General features: G+C 42.4%; 1 protein-coding gene across 3 annotated transcripts in view; it reads right to left on the reverse strand.

The window, feature by feature from the left end:
* Positions 1–14,658, reverse strand: part of Fam20b (family with sequence similarity 20, member B) — a 40,534-nt gene that overhangs the window by 15,440 nt on the left and 10,436 nt on the right. For all 3 annotated transcript variants that reach the window (XM_006496736.3, XM_006496737.3, NM_145413.4), the window contains 3 exons: positions 11,667–12,166; positions 8,398–8,484; positions 4,726–4,835 (listed from right to left, as the gene is read on the reverse strand). In XM_006496736.3, the coding sequence (XP_006496799.1) occupies positions 4,726–4,835; positions 8,398–8,484; positions 11,667–12,043 (574 nt within the window). In that variant the 5' untranslated portion in view covers positions 12,044–12,166. The remainder of the gene's footprint in view (positions 1–4,725; positions 4,836–8,397; positions 8,485–11,666; positions 12,167–14,658) is intronic.

Below are 14,658 nucleotides of genomic sequence, written 5' to 3' on the forward strand. Positions count from 1 at the left end.
TCCAGAAGAGGGCATCAGATTTCCTTACAGATGGTTGTGAGCCACCATGTGGTTGCTGGGATTTGAACTCAGGACCTTTGGAAGCGCAGTCGGCGCTCTTAACCACTGAGCCATCTCTCCAGCCCTTTTTTTTTTTTTTTTGGTTTTTCGAGACAGGGTTTCTCTGTGTAGTCCTGGCTGTCCTGGAACTCACTTTGTAGACCAGGCTGGCCTCAAACTCAGAAATCCGCCTGCCTCTGCCTCCCAAGTGCTGGGATTAAAGGCGTGCACCACCACACCCGGCAAATACAACACTTTGTAAAAGTAGGTGTGATGGCTAATCTTGGTCTTCAATTTGAGTAACTCTAAAATCAACTAAAACCCAAGGTGCTAGGCTCCCCTCCAAGGGTTTTCTTTTCTTTTCCTTTCTTTCTTTTTTGTTTGTTTGGTTGGTTTTTTGGTTTTTTGAGACAGGGTTTCTCTGTGTAGCCCTGGCTGTCCTGGAACTCACTCTATAGACCAGGCTGGCCTCGAACTCAGAAATCCGCCTGCCTCTGCCTCCCGAGTGCTGGGATTAAAGGCGAGCGCCCCCACTGCCTGGCTTCCAAGGATACTCTTGATCAGATACTTGAAGCAGGAAGACGCCCCTTCATCTGAACCACAGCCTATGGAGGCAGCCCACAGAAAAGGATGCAAAAGACGACTTCTTCTTTGCCTTCTTGTGCTCAACTCTTGATGGCAGTTCATCTACCTTGTTGATCCTTCACTGGTACTGAAACTAACTTCTTAGGAATTCCAACACAGACGGAGGACCAGTGGCTGTCAGGACTTCTCGAAAACTCCAGTGCCAGCCAGGGACTGCTGAGACATCCAGCATCCATCATGGACTGAACATCTGCTGGGTTCTCTGGCATTTCCACTGTGAGAGAGAAGCCACTGTTGCACTTCTCAGAGCACAGCCTGTAAGCTTGTCTAGTAAGCCATCTCTACAGGGTTTCATTCTATCAGTTCTAGTCCTTTAGAGGACTATGAATGATATATTAGCCAAACAACATAAACAACTTCTTTAGTTCTTAAGTGTAATATGCAAAGGTTTTTATAATATATTAAGTAAAAAGAATGAGAATAAGAAATATGAATCTGGGCTGGTGAGATGGCTGGTAAGAGCACCGACTGCTCTTCCAAAGGTCCTGAGTTCAAATCCCAGCAACCACATGGTGGCTCACAACCATCCATAACAAGATCTGGTACCCTCTTCTGGTGTGTCTGAAGACAGCTACAGTGTACTTACACATAATAAATAAATAAATCTTAAAAAAAAAAAAAAGAGCTGGGCGTGGTGGCGCATGCCTTTAATCCCAGCACCTGGAAGGCAGAAGGCAGAGGCAGGCGGATTTCTGAGTTTGAGGCCAGCCTGGTCTACAAAGTGAGTTCCAGGACAGCCAGGGCTACACAGAGAAACCCTGTCTCAAAAAAAACAAACAAACAAAAATAAATAAATAAATAAAAATTAAAAAAAAAAAGAAATATGAATCTATGCTGTAGATTGCATGAAATGGTAGAACTAATATATTTACATTCATACAAAAAGGAAATCAATTATTAAGTTATTGGTCAGCTAAGTAGAAAGAATAAGATGCAAAAGTATGTATAGTGTAACAGTATTTAGAATGGTAGAGTTAAATATAAACATGTATGTATACAAAAACAAATAAATTATTAATAGAGGAACTGGAATGTGTTACTGCAGTTCTTTTGATAACTGAAGCATGTTAACAAATTGATGAATTACTGATTCAAAGATTAAAACACACAAAACAAAACAAAGCAATTATACAATTTATGGGGTAAAACCCCAAACACTTGGGTTTGGTACATAAGAATCTTACTTAAATAAAGAAGTATGATACATTAGCTAAGAGTTTGGTTTACTCAAATTTCTGGAGTTAAAATACAAATGGGGGAGTTGGGCTGGAGATTTAACCCAGAGACTTGTGCATAGGCAGCAATTGCTCTACCACTACAACAGTTCATCTACCTTGTTGATCCTTCTCTGGTACTGAAACTAACTTCTTAGGAATTCCAACACAGACGGAGGACCAGTGGCTGTCAGGACTTCTCTATCCTGTCTAACTGTCAGGACAGCTCTACCACTGCTCAATATCCCCAGCCCCTAAGATATAAGGTCAGGAGACGGCATGATACTCCCAAGTATGCTCATTCCTCCAGTGAGATGGTGAGAAGGAAACAAGGCTATGCCAATGCTTAGTCTGTGTCCAACACTCTCAGAGGTCAACCAACAGCATCTGTTTACTATTAACAATATGGAAAATGTGCTTCTCCTAAGTGTCTGACCACTTCATGGACATACTCAACTCCGGAAACAGTTTATCTTATCTCTGAAGTTTTCCTTACTCTCCTTGAGTGAACTATCAAACCTAAGCCTCTATCTAGACTTTTCTCCTTTAGCTACTGACTAGTTCACACAAACGTGTGGTAAGAGTTTTGGTTTCTTTAACAACCCAGTTCTGTTCTGTGAATGTTTTTGTTTTAATCCCTAGGTGTGGCATAAGAGGTTGCTTCACAACAGGTGATTATGATTTGCCTTGTGCTCTAGCAGGGACGTGTCTTTGCCAGCTATGGATAGTTTAATTCTGGAGACCCTGGAAAGGGAATAAATGCCAAGCCCTGGGGAATGAAGGGGGGGTACAGCACTCAAAGAGGAATGAATGCTGCTGTTCCTGGTTGCTATTTTGAGATTTGTCAACTGTTTGTGAGTAAAGAGACTAGAAGTTGGAAGACATCCTGATGACAAAGATTGGATTGGCCCCAAGAAACACAATATCCCTAATCAGCAAGTAGTAGTCTCAAGAGGTCTATACTCCCTTTTCTTTCTCTCTTACCTAGTGCTAAATTGGAAGGGATTAGGGTGGAACAAAAAACTGGATAACACAAACTCATAGATGATACGGAAACAAAGTATCCAAAATCAGATATATTATCTTTTTGTACCACTTCAAGTCTTTCCCAAACACCCCTCAGTTAACTGCTTCTGTACTCACTTGGCTAGCCAATCTAGAAACTTGGAGTCATTCTTAAGTTTTCCTTTCTGCTTATTATCCTCCTAGCCAAGATGCTGACTGCACGGCTTATGTTAGTTTGGGAATCTCTCCTGGTGTTTCCATCCTTTTTTTTTTTTTGGTTTTGAGACAGACAGGGTTTCTCCCCATCCTTTCTCAGCTCTGTCTTTCAAAATTACTTCACCAGCCTTCAAGGGCTGTTATCTTCTGATTCTTCCATCATCATTCCTTCTTCAGAGTCACAATTAGCTTTCTAAATTCAAATCTGATCAAGTCATGATCAGACTCCCTCAACAGCTCCCAATGTCCACGAAGAATATTGATCCCTTCAGGGACCCTGTCCTGACTACTTCCTCTCACTGGCTAAACCCACAGGCACCTTCTACCTGGGCACACACTCCTCCTGCATCTCATCCTGTTCATCTTCTGTCGTCAACCTAGATCACTGTTAACTCAGGGGTAGGAGGGGTGAATTGGATAGGAACAAAATTACTATTTACACTAAACCTCTATCTGAAATGTAGTGTTTCAACCAATTATGACAACAGAAACCGTTAACAGTAAAATTTCCTGTCTCCATGTCACTAAAAGAAATCAGAGTTTTCCATATTGTATTACCATTTTGTATATATATTTTTTGAGGCAGGTATTGCTTTCCCTCATTTTAAAGTATGAATCTATTCATTCTAGTAAGAAGGGAATTGAAGTTCATTTTTCAATGTCTGTTTCTCACTTATGCCATGAAATAAAGCACTGAAAAAGTCGCCACGGGAGGCAAAGTTGAGAGCACAGCACCTCTAAATTCTTCCTGTTTTATCATGCCTACAAGAGCAAGACTGAGTAGATCCCTGCACACAGGAGGATAATGGGAGCCAAGGCCAGGGTGTCTTGAGTTACCAACTAACCCTTGAAGGCAGAGCAGTGACCCAAAAACAATTCTACAGTAGAACAGTCATCTTATGGTCTAACGACTGAGAGGAGTTTGGGCTTCCTCAGTTCTTTATTATTTATTTGTTTATTTTGATGTGACAATCAGAAGTTAATACTGAGTGCCCTTCTCAATTGCTTCCCACCTTACTTTTTGAGACAGGGTCTCTCATTGAGCCTGAGGCATAACACCAACCCCATTGGGTGAAATAGTGATCTCCAAGAATTTGCCCATCTCTAATTCCTCAGCACCGGAAATACAGGTGCCTGCTTCCATATCTGTTTTTTTACACAGGTATGGGGATTCAAACTCAGGTCCACTTTATTGACTAAACCACATCCTTAGCCCCTGGGTTTCTTCACTTCTCATAAGATAGTTCCCAAAAGAGCATGTGTATTAAAAATATCCAGGACAATGATATGCAGACAGTAATCGATTTAGTCCAAATCCTGGATTTGAGGCTTAGCTAGAAGATCAAACAGAAATAAAGTTACTGCATTTGCTAGTGGTAAATGACTTCTTACTTCAAGAAGTCTATATTAGGGTGAAATTCTCATTTTCCATTCTCACCATTAGACCTCATTTCCACACTTATCATGAAACCAGGGTACCTATTTGCTTTTACATTCCCTTGAGTTCTTTAGGTATGAAAGAGATGCAACTGACTTGCTCAATGATGCCCCACGTATTTACCTTACTGCCCATGGCCCTAGTTAAACCCCCTGCAAACTCTCTTACCTACAGTTAGGAAGGTGCTCAGCAGCTGCTCCGTGGCAACAGGCTTAACTTCTGTCCGCAGATTAACATATCTGCCCACCACCAAGGGAGCGCGGCGGAAACCCAGAATCCTAGTTTTGAAGGTTGAAGAGAGAAGAGAGAAGTCTTTGGGGATGTATTTTAAGACTCAAAAACCATGATTAATCCTGTTAAAGATATTAAGGTTTCAGAGGTAGGTAGGTGAATAAATCTTGGTTCTCAGAGGTAAACTCATGATGTCCAGACGCACACTATTCAACAGTTCAACAACACACGAGTGGGCAAGCCTTTGCTTAGAAGGCAGAGTCTTCCGGTGCTGGCTTACAGGCTTACTTGGCTGGCCTAGAACCGATAAGTAGACCATGTGGTCTCAGACTCAGAGATGCCTCCCATAGGCCTGGGATTAAAGCTGTACACCACCACACCTATTACTTTCTTTTAGAATGACATTTCCTGGTCAAGAATACAAATTTAGATGGGCAGAACTCTAAAACTAATCATGAAGAAACTAAGGTCATCCTTAATTCTCAAGCCTGGCAACTGACATTCTGGCATGAGCATTTTCTCTCACATTTGTAAAAACACAAGTATATATAAATATACACACACATTTGGTTTATCATCTTTTTTCCCCTCTTTGGCTTTTCTAGACAAGGTTTCTTTTGTTTGTTTGTTTGTTTCGAGACATGGTTTCTCTGTGTAGCCCTGGCTGTCCTGGAACTCACTTTGTAGACCAGGCTGGCCTCGAATTCAGAAATCTGCCTGCCTCTGCTTCTCGAGTGCTGGGATTAAAGGCGTGCCCCACCACGCCCGGCTTTTTTTTTAAGATTTATTTATTTTATATATATGAGCACATTGCCACTGTCTTTAGACACACCAGAAGAGGGCATCAAATCTCATTACAAATGGTTGTGAGCTACCATGTGGTTGCTGGAAATTGAACTCAGGACCTCTGCAAGAGCAGTCAGTGCTCTTACCCGCTGAGCCATCTCTCCAGCCCCTAGACAAGTTTTCTTTATGTAGCCTTGGCTGTTTGATCTCTCTGTAGATCAGGCTGGCCTTGAACTCACAGAGATCCAGTTCCCTTTGCCTCCTGATTGCTGGGATTAAAGGCCACAGCAGTGTCTTCTTTCTTTCTAAACGGGAATCTCACTCTAGCGCAGTTTACCTGTGAACTCATGGCAATTCTCTTGCCTCGGCCTCTCAAGTGCTGCTGGAATTACAGGCATAAACTACCACAGCTGGCTTTATAGTAACCATATCTATAGAGAGAATAGTTTACTAAAGCAATGCTATGGAGAACTATATTTTGCCAACAATTGGGGGGAGATACAAAACTTAACTAGTGACACACGGCTCACATACATTAGTGACTCACGGCTCACATACATTAGACCTGAGATTTACTAGGCTGGGGACACTGACCCGGAGGTGAGAGAAAGGCTCCCTTCATGATCTGCTGGTGTCCAACAAACACAAAGTAGAGAGTCTGAAGGGAAGACAGTAGGCAGACAAGGCTGGGGGCACTCCGACTCTAACGTGCATCTATATGAGGAGTTGGCTCTATGAAGCTCTGCCTGTAGTTCCTTTAAAAAACTGCAAACATCCATAGTATTATAAACTCACTAAACTCTTTCCCTATGTAGAATATTAAGTTATTATCAAGTTTCCTCTACTACAAAATGCTAGTAAGAAATGTATCTATAAACTTTGCTATGAACAGTAAGATTTCTGATACAAAACAACATATTTTATAACAAAAAGAATAATATGTTATATGTTGCCTTAAGCAACATATAAATTAAATATATTCCTGACAATAAAACATTATCTTTAAAAAAAGTTCTGTCATTCCAGAAGGTGGAAATGGTAAGCCAAGGTTTCAAAAGATGTTTACCCATTTCTAGTGACAAGAAGCCTGTGCAGTGCTCATTAGCACCTTTAATAATTGCTGTGAGTCTCCTAAACCACCTCAGTACTTCTCCATTTTAGTCAGTTCAGACAGTAGCCTAGGCTATCCTCAAACTCCCGTTCCTTCTTCCTCAGCTCTCTAAGCACAGGGATTGCAGGTGTGCACCAGCTACACCTATGGGAGTTTGTGCCTGCTTGCTTGCTTTTTTTTGAAACAGAGTTTCTCTATGTAACAGCTTTTCTTAATTTTTTTTAGAAAAGCATTTCTTTTATGTGTATGAATGTTTTACCTGCCTGTTTATATGTATGTAAACAACCTGGTTGTCTGTTGGATTCCCTAAAACTGGGGTTGCAGATGGTTGTATGGGTGCTGGGAATCAAACCTAGGTCCTTAGGAAAAACAGTAAGTGCTGTAAACCATTAAGCTATCTCTGTAGCCCCCTAGCCTTGTTTATATTCTACCACAGTGTGTGTAAAAATGAGAAACTTTTCCTCAGTCAGAAAAAGAGAAAAGGTTTCCTTTTCTTTTCTGATTTCTCTTTCTCTTGCTCTGTTGTCACTGCCAGAGGTCAAATGTTCTACCCTGAGTCTCCTCCCTCCCTCCCCAGCCCCCCACCATGTCTTTTTGTCACTATGGCAGACTGAGTGCCTCGGTGGAGGAACTTGGACCCACAGTTTGGCTAAGAAGTCCCTGTGAGAACAGCATCACTGTTCCTAGAGGGCCCCTATGCCCCAGCGCTCTGAGACAAAGGCTTGCTATGGATAGGCTGGCTCTGATCTCACTTAGTAGCAAACCAGCCTTGACTGCCCAGCCCCCAGCCTTCAGTCTCCTTCAGACTAGATCGTAAGCGTGCCACCTCAGCCAGCTACTGGTTATATGTTAAATTTCATGGTGACTAAGATCACAGGTGCGCTACCCTAGCCAGCTACCGGTTATGTACTAGATTTTAGGGTGATTTTTTGTTGTTTCTTTTTTTTTTTTTTTAATTACTCCAATTTTTGAAGCTGTATATACATTGTACAAAATCCAGTCTCAATTCCATGCTATATATTTTATGTAATGGGAATAAATTAGTATTACTTACAACAGAAACAAAGCAACAGTGCTGAGGCCCAATTATTGGCTAATTCAATATAGAGATTAGAATTCAAACTTCTGTTTTCATTCTGATATTTTATTTGCCAATTAATACCTTCAACTATGACAATATGAGGCCTGCATCGAACGATGTGACATAATAGGAAGTAAAAGTCTGGGGTTAAAAATGGTTAACCCTGTTGGGGCTGGAGAGATGCTCTGGTCAGGAGCACCTGCTGCTCTTGCAGTTTGGTTCCCAGCATCCCCACAGCAGCTTACATCTGTAGCCGAAGTTCCAGGGACTCTAATGTTCTCTTCTGGCCTCTGTGGGCACTAGACACACTTGTGATGCACAGAGATACATGTAAGCAAAACACTCATATATATGTATATATGTATCGTGTGTGTGTGTGTGTGTGTGTGTGAATAAATACGTCTTTAAAACTTTACTATGGAAAAAACCCCATGGGGGTGGGGGGGTGGGCTTTACTATGTTCTTTTTTAGGCAGCACTCAAATCTTAGGTGCTTACAGAACTCCGATGGCACCAACTCATCAGCTAGAAACAGGAACATGCGCGTGGTACTGCTGTATCACTCACTTCTGGAGGAAGGTCACAGTCTTTCTTTGAAAGAAAGGGGAACAAAGAAACATGAGATCACACACCTGTCCAAATGGAAGGCCGCCACCTCTGCATTGTGTCTGTCATAACCAGCGTATGGCTCCCCTTCTACCACATAGTCTCTGCTGTACCTGCAAAGGGGAAGGGAAGCAGATACAGACGTGAATTAATCAGTATTGGAAGTGACAGCACAAGAGGTAGAATCCATCTGTCAGCGAGTCCAATCTGTTCCACACATTCCTTTTCTGTCAACCCGGAGAACTGGGTGTTAACACCAATAGCTGGTAGATGAAGAGATAAGCTGAGATGAAAACCAGAATACTGCTTCTACCTCTGCAACCATCTTTGAATAAAACCCAGATGTTGTTAGCTTTACTCTGAAAATGTCTTTCAGTGTAGTTTAAAAACAACCACAAGGTGAGTTTCTGGAGAGAAAGAACCATCTTTGTATCTCCAGCATAGTATTCCACCCAGAGTCACGCTGCTTAATAAATGACTTTAGATGTTTATTAATGTTGCAAGGCTTATAGGAGGAGTTTAAGTTTCTTGGGGAAGCTCTTGGTGGCACCTGTTTTGTTAGTGGGAAGGCAAAGGTGCTTCTGCAAACAGCAGTTTGAATAACTGGAAGGCTAAAGGATAGCTTTTCCAATTTATCTTGGACAGGTAGTAAAAGGACAGCCTTGAGCAAAACCTTTTTTCCTGAATCTCAGCGATCCCTTATCTATAAGCCCTAGGACTGGACTGAGGTAATTTCTAAGTTCTCTTTCATGTTAGATGATTTTATGCCACACACATTACATAAAGAAAAAAACAAAAAAACTGGCACCTTTCAAAGATACAATTTGAAACTTATTAATTAGGAAGGAAAAAGTATTTAACTCACCTACAGCTGCTCACCTGCATCCTGAACCAAAGGGGGCCTATGGGACTTTAGAAGGAAATTGTGACATTGAAGCTGAGACTCAAGTGATGAGCAATGTCACGGAACACAGCATTTCAGATGCTCAAACAGTGATCATCAAGTGGGAAATGGAAGCACAAGAAGTAATGACTGTCAATGTTCTTAGAATACAAAGTGAAACCCTATTCTAAAGCATATTCTCAAGGCAAAGTGATACAGGGGGTCCGATTAGAAGGCAATCCTGCATCCCCATCTTCTCAGCCCGATCTTGTACCATGTGTTAAGTTCCTTAGGTTCTGTAGGTTTATACTGGCTGCCTTTCAATTGTCAGTTTAAAAATACCACTGCAGCAGAAGCTGACATGGTAACAAGCACTCTTCTCTCTACCACAGGTGCAGGTGGCCATTCAGCTGGGGAACAGGCCTTGAATGCACGTCAGGATTTCAACACAGTCATGAGAAACTATGAGATGGGGTACAGCACATCACCCCCTGAAGACTTGAGGACCTTCCCACTAGCTAAAGGCAGCTGAGAGTGAAACACATGGACCAGAGGCACCTAGGGACTTTGAGGGTAGGCTCCAGAGCGAAGAGGAGTAAGAATCAAAATGAAGGAACCACAGTGGGGTCAGGAGGCTGGAATTCTGTGTTGTACATGATTGTGTGTACATATATGTGTGAATTTGCATGGGATGTGTGTGTGTGCATATGTGTGTACATGCATGTGAAGGCTAAAGGATAGCTTCAGTGTCATTCTTTAAGCACTATCTAATTCTTTAAAAAGTGTTCTTCATCGACATGGTTCCATAACTTACTGGTTGGCCAGTGGGACCCAAGAATCCACTGGCTCTGTCTCCCCAGTACTGAGATCACAAGCACACATCACCATGCCTGGTCTTGCTCACACATGTATGTATATAGATGTATTTGCCTGAGTGTGTGTATGGAAGCCAGAAGCTGGTATCTTTCCTTTATTGCTCTCTACCTTATTATTTCTGAGACATGTCTCTTTCCAAACCTGAAGCTTGCTGCTTCAGCTAGTGTGGTGGTTTGACTAAGAATGGCCTCCACTGGCTCATGTACCTAAGTGCTCAGTCTTCAGGGAGGAATACTATTTGAAAGGATGATAAGGAGTAAGAGGTGTGGCCTTGTTGGAGTGCCACAGAGGGTAGGCTTTGAGGTTTCAAAAGTCCATGCCAGTACTGGGTCTCTGCCCCTGCTTGTAGATCAGGATGTAGCATGGTACTTCGCCAGCACCATGTCTGCTGCCATGCATTCTGCCGTGATGATAATGGACTAACCCTCTGAAACCGTAAGCAAGCCCCCAATTTTATAAGCACTGCCTTGGTCATGGTATCTCTTCACTGCAGTTATTTGTTGCCTACAAAAATCAATTTACTTCTAGAATGAATACAAGACATTGAGAAAAAAAATCACTTGTACATTATACTAAAAAAAAAAATCAGTAAGTGTCACATTTTGTGTGTGTGTGTGTGTATTTATATATATCACAAGACTGGCTTCAAACTCAGAGATCTGACTGTCTCTGACTCCCAAGTGCTGGGATTAAAGGTATGCACCACTAGGCCCAGTCAAACCATGGACTTAAATTAACATACCATTATTGGCTCATCAATTGGATAATTGAACAACATTAGTAACTTGGGGAAATTGGAGCCAAAGGTAGTTAAAGGTACTTACCTAGTATTCTTCCTTAAATGAACCCGAAACTGCTCAAAAAACAGAAACCAAACTCAACAAGGCTCTAGATAAAGGGAGCAATGCTCCAGCATTGACAGGGTGCCCCCATCTGAAGTCTGCTAACTCTATCATCTTTGGATATCCAGGTTTTAGTTGTATTTTCAGTGAAGGGGGCAACACATTATTTATTTTCTACTCAGTTCATTCTGTACCTCTAATACTTCCCACACTGAAGATATTTAGAATCAATAACCAGGCATGGAAGCACAACAGGCCTACATGATGCAGGAGGATTACCAAGTTGAGGCCAACCTGGGTTATATGGTGAAACTGTTTCAAAACAAACCCAACAAACAAAGCTCCAGAGAAGTCAACGTTAGCTCTGTTCAAAAGGTCAGTTGTTTGTTTGTATCTTATTATAAGGCCCAGGCTGCCCTCTGACTTATAACAATCCTGCCAAACCCTCCCCAGCGCAGAAGACGGGTCTGACTGAACCACCGTATCTGGCTTTTTAAAGACCTAACGGAATCAAGACCGGGTCCCATAGACCTCTTTCAAAGAATCATTGAACCTTCAGAACTAGAGAGACTTTTGAGATGTCCCAGCCCAGCTCTGTCACTGTACTGAAAAGAACAGCAAGGAGAATGCTCTTCTACGAACCCCAAGTTGACTGAATCAGCAACCACATACACCTTCTAAGATGAAGACTCACCGCTTAGGCTTAAAGACAACTTTCTGTCCTCCTTCAAGAATCAGTAAAGCTTTTAGCTGTGTCCCTTTATAGCCCACGTCAGCTTTAATGATTTTCTTAGTGGCCATGGCATGCATGATTGCTCCCAGCTCTGGTGTCTCTTCAGGATACACTTCCCGGGGCACCACCCACTGGGCTGCAATCTCCCAAGGAGACTGCAGGGTATGGTCCAACTTGGGCACCAGCTCCACCCGCAAGCCAGTCATCATTCGGTGAAAAGCCCTCTGGTCCTCTCGGTTGGCAGCTGATGTATCTAAATTGTCTATCAGGAAAACTTTGGTGAAGATAAAAATGACGAGGAGTATTGCTAACAGCACAACTCGCTGCTTCAGCTTCATGGTGGCCTCTTTTCCTTCTCCTCAGCCCACGTCCTGGCTGGCTTATCACAGGGAACAGGTGGTGACGATTAGCAAGGAGATTCCATGATTACATATTTCTTCACTGCAGTGCCTCCACAATTCCTGTAGGCCAAAGTATAAAGGATGATTTGATTAGGAATTCCAGCCTTCTACCTCTACATTTTGCAGGCCTCTAATGTCACTTTCCCTTTCAGTGATTCATTGCTAATACCGAGCTTGAGGAGGCCCATTAACTGAAGACAGTGTGGGAAAGAAGGAAGGAAGGCAGGAAGAATTGGGTACATGGAAAATTATAAGAAACACTTTCCCATTTTAATTAGGACAGGGGCTCATCTAGGAGTCACTTGGTTGCTATATATATTTCCAAAAATTATAAAAATAAGGGGAGGAAAAACTAAAAGCAAAATACTGAGCTAAATATAGTTTGTTTGTTTTTTTTGAGACAGGGTTTCTCTGTATAGCCCTGGATGTCCTGGAACTCACTTTGTAGAACAGGCTGGCCTCAAACTCAGAAATCCGCCTGTCTCTGCCTCCCAAGTGCTGGGATTAAAGGCGTGTGCCACCACCACCTGGCTAAATATAGTTCTTAACTCCAAGTTGTTCAAGATCCGTAGGTGAACCCTTGTCATGTCTGGTCATTTCCCAGTTCCTTCTATTCCTTGTGCAATAGGAACTCCCAAGAATAACAAGGGTCCATGAGAGAGGCATAACTGCCTTTCAAATGCAAATCCCCAGCAATCAGTCAGACTATAGCTACATGTGTGTGATGAGGTACACCAGCAGAACCTGGACGAGTCCTCTCCTTAATCAGACCTCCATTAACTGTTTTTCCTGCTAAAGTATAGATAATCAAATCTGGATGAATTAAGTAGAGGAAAACCACTTCCCCAAGCCATCTGGCTGTTAACAGACTGTGAGCAGATAGCTCACAAAACCTAACTCTGTTACACTGTGAATGGGAGGCAAACAGCAAGGATGCTAACGCCATGGACCCATGTGCGCTGCTTCCAGTGTGCGCTCACCACACTGGGGCAGTTCTCAAGACAGAGGTATCAAAACACACAATTCAGTTTTATTTGTATGCAGAGAGGCTGCTTTTCCACTCCACTGCAATTTTTTTAAGACTAGATCTCATGTGGTCCAAGGCTGAACTCCTGATCTTTCTGCTAATATGGCACAAGTGCTGTGCTCACAGACATGGGCGACACTGCCCAACTCCACAAGGCCATTTTATTTTATTTTATTTTATGTTTAAGATTTATTTATTTATTATATGTAAGTACATTGTAGCTGTCTTCAGACACTCCAGAAGAGGGAGTCAGATCTTGTTATGGATGGTTGTGAGCCACCATGTGGTTGCTGGGATTTGAACTCCGGACCTTCGGAAGAGCAGTAGGGTGCTCTTACCCACTGAGCCATCTCACCAGCCCCCACAAGGCCATTTTAAAATGCACACAAGCTCACTCTGCTATATGCCTACAGACAGTACTGTATACGGCAATGGAACAAAATAAATGACAAGAAGATAACAGGGTGCTGCTTAGTTCTATAATTCACTTAACAACCCAAACCATCCATCTAAGAAATAAGACTAACACAAAAAACAGCAAACTTTGCTGAGACACTCCCATCTAAATTTGAGGCTTCTTTAACAAATGGAAACAACCCAAGAGCAATGCCTTGCCACAGGGCCAGCTGCTGTGACATTCATTCTGAGGACCAATCACTCCTTGTTCTTCTCATGAAGGCAGCAGACAGTGAGGCAAAGTCAAGTCCTAGTCACCCCACACCTGCTCTGTCACCACCACTGCTCACCACACTGTTAAACCGGGACAAGAGCTGTGAGTGCAACTGAAAACGGGATTGGTTTTTATTTGGTTATTCCTTAAGTTAGCACACAAAGTAATAGGTTTCATTACGCTAAATGTAATTGTGATGCTATCGGCTTTGGCATGGCACTCAGTAAAAGCAGTTCCGGTAATTATGCAGCCGGCAGTGTCAGGAGAGTGGGTTCAGTATTAGCTCCAATGATCCCGCTCTTTCTTCATCTGGTCAACAGTACACATTCCAGGATGCAGTGATAAAGGGAACAGGGAGGTAGCAGCCTCTTCAGCACCTCCAACCCAAACAGTCCCAGTCTAACACTGGGCAGTCTGGCTAAAGGAGACAGCTAAATGGGCTTTTCCTTTCTATAAGATGCACTTTGGGACTAAAGTCTGGCTAATTAGACTTTGATAGTATATATCTAATGGTTGTGCATATTTTATGGAGAATAGAGACTCTTCCCTCATATTATATATAAATAGCACTTCCAAACCTCTTTTGTTTGTTTTGGTTTGGCTGGCCTTGAACCTGAAGCAATCTTTCTGTTCCCCCTCCCCACTTGTAGGGACTGCAGACATGGGCTTGGAGCTGTTTGGTTTGTTGTGCTGGGGATGGTACCCAGAGCTTTATGAATGCTAACCAAAAGCTCTCCCACTGAGCTATACACCTAGCCATATCTGTCTTTCTAATTACCAATGAAACAGGGAAGTTTAACAATCCCAAAATCTTTGACAAAAAGATTCAAATTGGGAACCCAGTTTGTAAGTGTT

This window comes from Mus musculus, chromosome 1 (assembly GCF_000001635.26).
Source record: "Mus musculus strain C57BL/6J chromosome 1, GRCm38.p6 C57BL/6J".
Lineage (NCBI taxonomy): Eukaryota > Metazoa > Chordata > Mammalia > Rodentia > Muridae > Mus > Mus musculus.